Consider the following 12262-nt stretch of genomic DNA (forward strand, 5'->3'; position numbering starts at 1 on the left):
CCACCAACGACGACAACCGAAAGAGAAGAAGAATCGGCTTTTTCTTGCCTTTCACGTTCTCGACTTTTCTCATACGCCTCCGATTTTAATGATCATATCTAACATTGCTGCCCATTATATATTTCACCCAGCAACTGCCAAATCGTACGTTCTGAAAGAATTATATACCTTTTCGTTCTGTTTTGGTGCAAGTTCTTGACCTTTTTTGGTTTAGGGTTTTACGTCCACAACATGATCTAAGTAAATCGCTATGATGTGCGCGGTTTAATTTGCGTCATATAACAAGAGCTCGATTGAAATAATGTTGATTCAAAACTGAAAATTGCAACTATGTTTATCTGGAGTGTTGAGAGCAACTTTAGCAGATTATCTATTTTAGCTTTTAGTTATTTTAGAAAATGTGTTTAGCTTTTTTTTATATTTTCGGAGCTCCAACAGACTAACCAAAGTTTAGTTATGACTTTTAGTTGTCTCGCTAGCTAAATATAGATAGCGAGATGACTCAGATAAGGCTAGCTATAATTTAATACATTCTTTGTAAGATATTTTATGTGATATATAAATATATTAAAACTATTTAATCTTTATTTGAAGAATAATGTTGATCTAATGCTAGCTAAAATAGAGAGTATTGATGTAGCCGCATTTCTAAAGTGGTTAGCCAAAATGACATTTTAGCTAATTTAATTAAAATTTAACTCAAAAATAGCTAGTATTGTTAAAGATGCTCTGAGAGTTATAACCCGAGCTAGCTCAGGCCATGATTCGGTGTTTACAATGCATGCTAGATAGTCTTGATGATTATGTTTTGGTAAGACAAACTTAGCCAAAATTTGAACCGACTCGCGCTGTATATTATTGATAATTAAGATTGGATGGTCACGATTATTTCATTAGGCAATATTACAAGAGGATCCGGATCCACCTACCACGATTGACCATGTTTTGGTATTGAAATAGAATCATGCGATGTTTGAGCACATTTTCCACACATGAAAGAAAGGAAGGAGAAGAGGGACGGAGAGAGAGAAAGATTAAGAGAACATGAAATTGTCGGTTAATCTTTTCAGTGCAAAATCATAGCATGCATTTCCAAGTGATTTCAAAATATGCTAATTTCTTCTTTCATATTACTACCACTACTAATGTACCCATGAAATTACTATAAGAAGTTAAAACCCACATATAGATAAAAACGTTTCCTTGCTACCTACGCAAAACTTACACGAAAAACAAAAGGAAGGACAATTTTTATATCGCTAATGCTCCATAATCTTTCCCACATCTCCAACTAATAATTGTTTTTCTTGTCTAGGACCCTCTATGTATTCTCTTCCTCATGACCAAACATAAATGGCTAGCTCGATCATTTCACTACTTTTGTTTCAAATCAAACACATGTATGCCTCGTCATTATCCTAAACACTTCTTAATGGACATAGGTTTATGAACCAACCACCAAAGAAAGAAAATAATGAAAAGACTCGAAGAGGCAAAGAAACATAGACTTGGTTTGGTGTCACAACAGTTTTGGTGGTGGGTCATTTTTGTTTCCCAACAAACGGGGTTCCTTTTATTTTTTCTTCGATTCGTTTCTGTTCATAACAATAACACAATTTTGTTTCTGATGACCAAATGCGAGAGATAATAATATTATTGAAGCACCACCATGAATTTGGTAATTGAAAAAAAGGTACACCAGCCAAATGCGACGGCTATAGTGACAGCTCAACCTTCTAAGCAGACTTTCTTAATGTATACAACTTAGAAAACTTGGTATTGAAACCAAATAACCAATGTATAATATAGCGTGATCTTTGCTTCCATCTGATTAATGGAGCATCCTATATGACCAAGTGACCAAACTATGTGTCCTTATTCACCAAACACTCTATGAATTAGCAATATTAACATCATTTATAAGTTGCAAGAAAAAAAATATACATAAGTTTCCTCATTTTACATGCATGAGGCCAACTACTTTTTGGTGAGCATGCATTGCTTTGTTGCAAAAAGATGATGAAAATAGACGGGTCAAGAGGTTGTGTTTAGGAGGTAATATTCCAACAAAGTAGTTGCATTGCAGTCGCTCGTATTAGGCATATGTTCGTGTTTCTACGCAAGCATTTTATTGCTGTACGTAGAGTATGATTCTAACATATTAGATTAGTGATAAAACACAAATACATTAGGACATATTGCTGTACTTAGAGTCGATGAGTCGTGGTTTGGTTAGTTAAAGTGTTTAACTGACAACTTTAAGGTCATAAGTTCAAACCTCATTGATATATATAAGATGTGTGAGTTATTAATAAAAAAGTTTAAAAATAAATACATTAAAAAATATACACCGACATCTCGTAATTTATATACCAATACATTGATCGATATATAAAACTTTTCTCCATACCAATACCAAAATAAATTTTCCGGGCAAGAACATCGATCCGTATTGATTATTTCGTCCAAATTTGCAAGAGAACAAAGCCAGAAATTAAGTTTATACAGAGTGACGGCAAGAGCTAGAAAATTAAGCTATGCATGCATAGAGTGATGGTCAAAAGACAATGAAAACGAATTGAAAGGGGGTGCTCCATTTATGTTGCTGTGAAGTGTGCAAATCAGTTCCTTTGATGGAACCATTTTTCCTCCTTTGATGCATATACCTAATCAAAAAAATTATTCATTTCTGAAAGACCAAGATTAGCCACCAACCCTCCCTAATCAAACTCTTAATTTTATCTAATTTCCAAGCTCTCTCAGAAAAATTTAAAGTAAGCAATCTCAATCAAGCCAAGCCAATTAGAGCAAGCAAGCAAGCAGCTTTTTATCTCGGTTTCTTTTTATAAGCTCGCTTCCAACTCTCTTTCATGGTAACGATTCTCTCTCTCTATCTTTCATTTTCTCAAGGACCAAATATCAAGTACCAACCAGAAAAGCCACAACCAAACAATCTTGAAAACCTCACACCTCCTCTTTCTTTGATTGAAATTTCTCTTTCCCTGTAGCCTTTCTCTTTCTCTGTGTATGTAAGATCTTTGTTTCTCTCAGAACTCTGTTCAGAAAGTTGTGTGGTCTCAGATCCCAATATAGCAGTAGCATCATCTTTCCTCTTCTCTTCTTTGCACCCTTAACGAGATATGCAACTGTCAAACGCCATAATGACATGAAGCTCACAGCCTCGAGCTCACAAGCCTCTTTGAATTTCTCTGCTGTGGTCCTCCTCCTCTCAAACCTACACAGCCCCCCAAAACCCTCTATTCTCCACTACCCTTTATAATTCTGATTCTTGTCTTCTCTTCCAGACCCATCTCTCCAAAACCCAACTCATAAAAAAAATGCAAGACAGTGGCTTGGGAATGATGGGTTCCGGCGGAGGTCTGAGTGGCGGTGGTGGTGATGACCATGCTCACCAACTCAAGTCGGAGATTGCCACACACCCTCTCTACGAACAACTCCTGTCGGCACACGTGTCTTGTCTTCGTGTCGCCACGCCTATCGATCAGTTGCCGCTGATTGACGCTCAGCTCTCTCAGTCACACCATCTCCTCCGCTCCTACGCCTCGCACCACCAACAACACGGCCATTCTCTCTCGCCTCATGAGCGCCAAGAGCTCGATAACTTCTTGGTATTAATTATATAGTAACAACTGCTCATCGTTTTCTTGGTTTGCTAATTAGTTTCCCTTTCTCTACTAATTTGAGGACTAAGTCGTAACGATTTGAATTTCACAGGCGCAGTATTTGATAGTGTTGTGCTCGTTCAAGGAACAGCTTCAGCAACATGTGAGAGTCCACGCCGTCGAGGCGGTCATGGCCTGCCGTGAAATTGAAAGCACCTTGCAGGCTCTTACCGGTAATCAACCTCAAGCCATAAATTAGTGTAATTTTCTGTTAAATTAACAACTTGATGCTTGTTTAATTTCTTTGCATTATTTGGGGGTGTTAGAAATTTGTTTCTGTTAGTCCGTTTTGATGTTTAAAGCGTTTGGTAGGCATAAAGATAACTAGATAAGAAGAGGGACAGCTATTTTGGGGTTCTGGAAGTATTGAATGTCTTTGCAAGAAAAAGAGTTGGGTGTGGGTCTACAAAAAATAACCAAAAGATTAGGGAGTTGGGTAGTAGGGGTTGGTTTAAAAGTAGAGGGTACACCATAACCATTACCAAACTGATGATAAGGGTGCAGCTAGCAACAAGAATATTATTTTGCGTTGTATAAAATATCTAATCTGGTGATTGCAATCTTCTTCTTTGTTTAAGTATTGTAAGAAGTGAATGGAATGCATGAACTCTGTTTGTTGGCTTATCCATATCTGCCGAGTTTGGTGATTAGGTGGTGGAGTACTAAATAATTATCTAAAGGGTAGCCAATCATATCGTTGATTAATGAAATGATTTATATGAAGGTTGGATTCTTAGATGGATACTTGCTACCTGATACAGATACAGGGTTTCTTCATTACAATAATTCAATAATATTCTTTGGGGTCAATTACCAAACATATTGAATTAACTTCGAAACGTTCATTTGGTTTGAAGAGGCTCAATCGCTGCTGACGGTGTTAGGGATGCTGCAAGAGAAAGTAGAATACAAGTTATAAGTCTGATCATATTTACTTGGAATCATGCACTGGTGCACATATACAGTCAGATGCATATATACAGTCTGATTTATTTTCCTTTTAAATTTGAAGTTTTTGTATTTAAAGTTACATGGAGACCTAAAAGGATCTCTTTCTTCTTTAGGTAGAGTTATTACATTGCAAGGAAAATATACAATTAACAAGGACCACCCTTAATTTGTCTATACATAATCGTACGTAGTGATGATTATGAGTTTATATCAATGGAGATCAACAGTTATTTCAAAAAACAAAAACATTGATTGCAATTTTGATGGCTCAATTATCCCATTTCAGGAGTTACCCTGGGTGAAGGAACAGGTGCAACAATGTCAGATGATGAAGATGACATGCCAACGGATTTCTCTATGGATCAAGCTGGCTCTGATGCCCATGACATGATGGGATTTGGACTCCCTACTGAATCTGAAAGATCTCTCATGGAAAGAGTTCGTCAAGAATTGAAGATTGAGCTCAAGCAGGTGATTCAGTTATAAGCTATATTTTTTGAAAACGTTATAAGCTATATATGTAAACGGTTTTCTTGATAGTACATACACTGCATTATACCTTTCAGACACGACTTTACAGATTACAGTATTAATCACAACAAACTTGTTTCAAATTTGCAGGGTTTCAAGTCGAGAATTGAGGATGTGAGGGAGGAAATCTTAAGAAAAAGAAGGGCAGGAAAATTACCTGGGGACACAACTACAGTGCTGAAGAATTGGTGGCAGCAACACTCGAAGTGGCCATATCCAACCGTAAGCAAACAACTTCACCATTTATATATACAAATGTGATCATTGTATTGATTCTAGTATGATGATGCATCTTTCTGCATGTTTTATGATACACACAGGAGGACGACAAGGCAAAACTTGTGGAAGAGACAGGGTTGCAGCTTAAGCAAATAAACAATTGGTTTATCAATCAAAGGAAGCGCAACTGGCACAGCAACTCTCAATCAGTGACTTCTTTGAAGTCGAAGCGCAAAAGATGAGACGGGTGTTCAAAGGAAGAAGTAAATGGTGAACTTACTTTTGTGTCTGATATATATTGATATTTTGTGACTTTGGGGAGGAGTACATATAATCTAGCCTAGCCAACACTTGTGAAAGCATTGAAGGGTTTAGATGTTTGATACAGAGGTAACAAATGGGCAACAAATAGCTTAATTACATGTGAGGTTGGTAAATTTTATGTTTTCAATGGAGCTGTACGTGGTACTACTCTATCTCTGTTGTACTATATTCATTTACTTAATTTTGAGTTTGCTTCCATTGACAGTTGCAAATGTAGACTGGTTATGATCTGTTTCTGTAAAATTGTTGCAATATTTCTAACATTGGCATCAAGGCCCTTTGGAATTTGGCTGTCATGTTTCTCAAAATTGCTCCAGTTCAGTACTCGACCTTCAGTCCTTCATTAAGTGTCAATATTGTATCAAAGTTAACCATCAATGGTTTTTGTTTAAATCATTGATCAGGCATCAAGTTTCCTCAAAACATCCATGTTCTTCAATATCGACGATTTGTCTCCGGTATAGAAGTTGCTGATCAGTGCAGTGATAGGCTGGTAGCTAGAAGCAAGCAAATAACTCACAGCTCGCATTGAGCCACATAACTCCAACGCTAAGAGAGTCTAAGACATTGAAAAGCTGAATTCCCTATTATACAATATACATATGAAGCATGCACTAGAATGTCACAAGGAAATAGGATCTATCTATAATCTGTGCTGCATATATATTTAGTGACGCATATCAGGATCAAGTTTCAACAGGTGATTTACGAGGTTAGTGCTCCAGAACAAGAAGATAACTAAAGTAAATTAGTTTAGCCTCAAAACTAAATAATGAAGCTTAATTTATTTATATATTATGTATTGCATCACTTGCATGATTTGTGAACTGAATTAAGAAACAGTTAGCAAGGTGCCTTCAAATCATAGCAGGAAACGTTGGTTCTTGAAAAATAAAAATGAAGGCTAGCAATAGAACTGCATGCATGCCATTGGATTAGGAGTTTCTTCATGTTGATCCAGAGATAGAAATGAAATTGGTATGGAGGTTATTAAGGACAAGGAGAGGATAGAACTGTTGTTTGCAAACAGAGACCAATTAGCAGAGGTAAGAAGTAAAACGACGAGTTTGGTAGGCACTGCGTCTCTCTGCAACTCCTCCATTTCCGATGGAATCAGAAGCGTCATCACCCGTACCTCCCTTACTAAAAAAACAAGGCAACCCCTGTAATCACGCGCCTATGTTTTTCGTCTTCCTCTTGCTCATTTCAGCTGGAACAGAAGACTTGGTCCATTCATCAACTGGGGTATTTAGTTTTTATAGAGGACCTTGTCCATTCTTCGATCGAAAAGGAGATTAAAAATAAGCAACTTGCCTAGTTGAACCTTTTTTTTTTTTTTTGTTTTTTGCATTTCACTTCCAAGTTCCTTCCACTTGTTTTGTGTCTGTTAATTTAACAATGCTGCTTATGGGCCTTTTCCGACGTGTGTCCGGCATTTCCGAGAATAAATTTTAATTCTAAAATCCACCGGTACGTGCTGAAAACGCCCGGAAATGTCCGAAAACGTATCTGCAAATAAGTTGGAAACATGAGGTCAATTTTGACTCACAGGCAATAAGTCACAGGCAAACTGGGCTTTTAGTGGGCTAGGTGAAGCCTGAGGCTGGCTAGGCGGACTGGGCCTTAGTGGCCTTCTTTTGACTCACTGTCTTTCTGTTTTCAGTTCATCTCCATGATCTCCATACTAGCTCTTCCTCGGCGACCTGGCCTTAGCCGGTGGCTCCTTGGCCGTCGGAACCCATTTTCGGTGGCCAAGAATTTCTTGACAAGGGTCGATTGCTTTCGAATTTTCGCGCCTATTTCTTCGCCTTCTTCCTCGTGGCATGTATGAACTGACAATGCTACGAACTTGGGCAACTTTTCCTTCCCATCTCACTCCACCCAATGTTACCGGAAACGCTCATCCTGCCGGCGAACCACGTTCCGGATCACCCGTACCCAATCGTGGGGCGTTCGCGATCCGAATCTTCATGTTGAGCGAACCCAATCGTGAACGATTTCTTCCCTTTTGCTCCAACGACAGTGAAGATAGATCGATCTGCTTCGGATGTCACGGATTGTCAGAGGCTGTTTTGTTTCAGAGAAGGTACATCAAGAATGGAGGGGTTGACGGCATCGTGGTGGTGATGGTGTTTGATGTATATTTAGATTGGTGTACTGCAGATTGCTGCTTGCCGGGAAAAATTTCAAAATCTCCATTAAATCCGGGAGACTTCACGGCATAACTCACCAAACATGATCTAAGATTATTTGAAAAAAAAAATTTAAAATTAAGAGCAGCTTTCCTTATCATTTTTTTAATGTTAATTGTTATTACTTATTTATCCTTTACGAATTACGAGGAGGAAGGTTTCTCATTGTATACTAATAGGGGTATTTAGGTAAACTGAAAGTATTTATGTTATAGTATATTTATTTATCATATTTTAATTTATTGTGAATTATTTTAATTAAAATTAGCTAATATATTCTAGCGTACCGCGTACCCTTACCGTAACGTTCCGCGTTTCTGGCAACATTGACTCCACTAACGTTAAATAAATCAAACTACAAAGTCTACGAAAAAGTACAGACGACGACTTAAGTCCATGACCGTGATCCAAACTGTTGGACTGGTTCAACCAAACCATGTTTGTCAGAGATAAGCGACTTGCCTAGTTGCATATCGTTTGCAGATTTTGCATTGATTTTAAACTCGTCCATTACTTGTTTTTCTTTTCTTTTCTTGTATAAGAATTGATATTATTGAAATGACTGATGTTCGTCTTCGTCTTCGTCTTCCATTGCAAGTCAACTATGAGGTTTACAGTGTTCTTTCTCTCTGGTTCTATATATTCATGTTATTGTTGTCTCTGTGACACTGAACCCTGTTAGGAAAGAAGTTATGTGTATCATGTGTATTTAGGATTGTATCAGAATTATATCCTTAGATATAATCTGCCTTTTATGTTCCTCTTTAATATAGGGATAGTTTCCTTGTATAGTTGGTTCACTTGTAATACGTTCCTGTATATATCTTTGGTGATTGAATGAATGAAAGTATTCCAGCCAAATATCTTCTTTTTCATGGTATCAAAGCAGGACTAGATCTTGACTCTATAGCGTTGCTCTTTACCTCTCGTGTAACGATTTTCTTCTCAATCCGTTGTACTCTATATCTCGTACAACAATTCTCCGGTCCCTATGGCCAATCAAGATTTCAAATCATTCTTCATTGATCACCCTGATCATCCATCCTTATTGATAGTGTTCAACAAATATAATCGATCAAATCAACCTATTCGGCAAAACGGTTTCTCCGTTCGCATTCCTTTCCCTAAGCAACTACGTCAACGTGCTTTGACTATTTTGAATCACAAAGGATCTGATAATTCAAGAGTCAATGTTGCTGTAGCAGAACCAGGTTTATCTAAGATCACTTCCCGCAATTGGATTATCGATAGCGGCGCAACTGATCATATCTCTTCATCTCAAGCCTCACTATTATACAAGGACAAAAATTGTCCATTGCCTTCCGTATTATTGCCTAGTGGAGAAAAGGCTAATATTGTTGCTAAGGGTTCTTTGCCTCTGAACTCTGAATACTATTTGCATGATGTATTGTGTGTGCCTACATTCAAAGTTGATCTAATGTCCGTAAGTCGATTAACGAGAGGCCTGAATTGTTCTGTGACTTTTTTCCCTTATTGGTGTATTTTGCAGGATCTGGTTTCAAAGAAGACCATTGGTTTGGGGAAGCAACGTGATGGTCTTTATTATTTGGTGGCGTTAGCGACAGAGAAAAACAGTCCAAACCATATAAGTCATCATCCATTCAACCTGCCTGTCACTCCACAATATCCTCTTCTCATCTGTGGCATCGTCGATTGGGCCACGTTTCATCTGCTCCTCTAGATTACATTGCCAAACATTTTTTAAATATTTCTCTTCAACCCCATCATGCTTGCGACGTTTGTCCATTGGCAAAGCAAACTCGTCTTTCTTTTGGTACTAGTTCCATCTCATCTGTAAAGCCTTTTGATCTCATTCACTGTGATATTTGGGGTCCTTATAAACACCCTTCTCTCTCTGGTGCTCGTTATTTCCTTACCATTGTGGATGATTATTCTCGTTTTACTTGGGTTTTTCTGATGCAACATAGATATGAAACACAATCTTTGGTAAAACATTTTTTTGCTTATGCATCTACCCAATTTTCCTCTCAAATTAAAAGTTTTCGCAGTGATAATGGGGCAGAATTTATTTCTCTTCGAAATTTTTTCAAAGAACATGGAGTCATTTTTCAGCATTCTTGTGTTTATACGCCCCAACAAAATGGGGTAGTAGAGCGCAAACATCGTCATATTCTCCAAGTTGCTCGTGCTTTCAGGTTTCAAGCTAATATTCCTATTAAATTTTGGGGAGAATGCGTTCTCACTGCTATTCATGTCATTAATCGTTTCCCAACTCCACTTCTCTCTTTTCAAACACCTTTCGAGCGTCTTTATTCTCGGCCTCCTTCTTTTAGTCATCTTCGTGTGTTTGGTTGTTTAGCGTATGCTACAACTGTTAATATCAAAAATAAATTTGAACCTCGGGCAGTCAAGTGTGTCTTTATTGGTTATCCTATAGGTCAAAAGGCTTATAAACTTTACGATCTCTCTAGTCACAAAGTTTTTACCAGTCGAGATGTTGTTTTTCATGAAGATAGTTTTCCATATATTCACACTCATCTCGAGTCTAGTCCAAATAAGTATGAGTCTGTCCATCCTCTTCCTTTGGCCCAAGTCACTGGCCCAACTGACATGTATCAAAATCCGGTTCAGCCCAGTCAAAGTTCTCCTTCTAATTCCCTTCGTCCTGTTCTCCATCAGTCTAATTCCACACCCTCGGCACCCTCTTCCACTGTCTCGCCGGCGCAGCCTCCACCCAGCTCTTCGAACCCCACCGACCAACCATCACTTTTAGATCAATCTCGCTCTGTCGCACTTGATCCCAACCCCTCCTCTCAAATCCCAAATTCAGACCTAGCGCCGCCTGTATCACCCATCCCTCTTCGAACCTATGTCCGCCGTCCCCAAACCGCAGCCCCACCAGAGCGTTCCGACCCCAATCTCCAGTTAGAATCATCGGTGTTGATGTCTCTGGACGAGCCCGATCTCCAGCCAACCTTCGCCGGTGACAGTCCCGATCCGCCGCACACCATCCCTCCTCTCTGTCCTACTCCTAGTCAACCAGACGCTCCGCCGCATCCACCACCACTCGAGGCTCCACTCCGTCGCTCCAGCCGCGCCACAGCTCCGCCACCGAAACTTCGGGATTATGTTTGCTCCCAAATCACGTTGCCTTCCACAAATCAGTCGTCTCCTTTGCTGCCTGGTCCGATGAAAGGTACTCGCTATCCATTGTCAAATTACGTTTCCTATCATCGATATACACCTGCGCATAGATCTTTTATTGGTCAGATAAGTCAATCAGTCGAGCCCAACTCTTATTCCGAAGCCGCTGCCCATCCTGAGTGGCAGGAGGCAATGCGGTCCGAGTTACAAGCCCTCGAAGACAATGGTACATGGACCCTGACTACTCTTCCGGCCGGGAAAACACCCATTGATTGCCGCTGGGTTTATAAAATCAAACATCGTTCTGATGGTTCCATTGAACGGTACAAGGCTCGATTAGTCGCCAAAGGATTCACCCAAATGGCTGGTATTGATTATCAGGACACTTTTTCTCCGACAGCCAAAATAATATATGTTCGGTGTTTACTTGCTTTGGCAGCAGCTCGTGGCTGGTCTCTTCACCAGCTAGATGTCAATAACGCCTTTTTACATGGCGATCTTGATGAAGAAATATATATGTCTCCTCCACCGGGGCTCCGGAGACAGGGGGAGGCACACTTGGTATGTCGACTTCATAAGTCATTATATGGGCTGAAGCAAGCATCTCGGCAGTGGTTTGCTAAATTCTCTGAGGCTATAAGGTCTGCTGGTTATGTGCAATCCAGAGCGGATTATTCTTTGTTCACCAAGAAACAAGGCAAGTCCTTTACAGCTCTCTTGATTTACGTTGATGATATTTTAATTACTGGAAATGATCAATTGAGTATTGCTGCGCTCAAGAATTTCCTTCATTCTCATTTTCGCATTAAAGATTTGGGAGATTTGAAGTTTTTCCTTGGCATAGAGGTGTCTACTTCTAAGAATGGGATTTTTATTTCCCAACGTAAATATGCCTTGGAAATTGTCAAAGATGCAGGGTTGCTTGGTGCAGCCCCTGTTGATACTCCCATGGAGAAAGGGTTGAAATTATCTGATAAAAGTGAGTTGTTAAAAGATCCGGCTCGTTATAGAAGGCTTATTGGGAGATTAATATATCTCACTGTTTCTAGACCGGATATCACTTATTCAGTACATGTGCTTAGCAGATTCATGCATCAACCTCGGAAAATTCATATGGAAGCAGCCTTGCGAGTTGTTTGATACATTAAGAATGCGCCTGGTCAAGGTTTATTCTTCTCCTCTAATAGTGATCTTAGATTGCGTTCTTTCTGTGATTCAGATTGGGCAGGTTGTCCA

At 39.1% G+C, this 12262-nt stretch overlaps 1 protein-coding gene across 1 annotated transcript; it reads left to right on the forward strand.

Moving 5' to 3' along the window:
• The first annotated feature begins 2894 nt into the window (after nt 1–2894).
• On the forward strand, nt 2895–5969 carry LOC101310216 (homeobox protein knotted-1-like 7-like). The gene is made up of 5 exons (XM_004298679.1): nt 2895–3629; nt 3736–3856; nt 4921–5105; nt 5256–5387; nt 5486–5969. The coding sequence occupies exons 1-5, from the start codon at nt 3339–3341 to the stop codon at nt 5624–5626; spliced, it is 870 nt and encodes a 289-aa protein (XP_004298727.1). The 5' UTR covers nt 2895–3338; the 3' UTR covers nt 5627–5969.
• Nucleotides 5970–12262: the final 6293 nt, after the last annotated feature.

This window comes from Fragaria vesca, linkage group LG5, assembly GCF_000184155.1.
Source record: "Fragaria vesca subsp. vesca linkage group LG5, FraVesHawaii_1.0, whole genome shotgun sequence".
Lineage (NCBI taxonomy): Eukaryota > Viridiplantae > Streptophyta > Magnoliopsida > Rosales > Rosaceae > Fragaria > Fragaria vesca.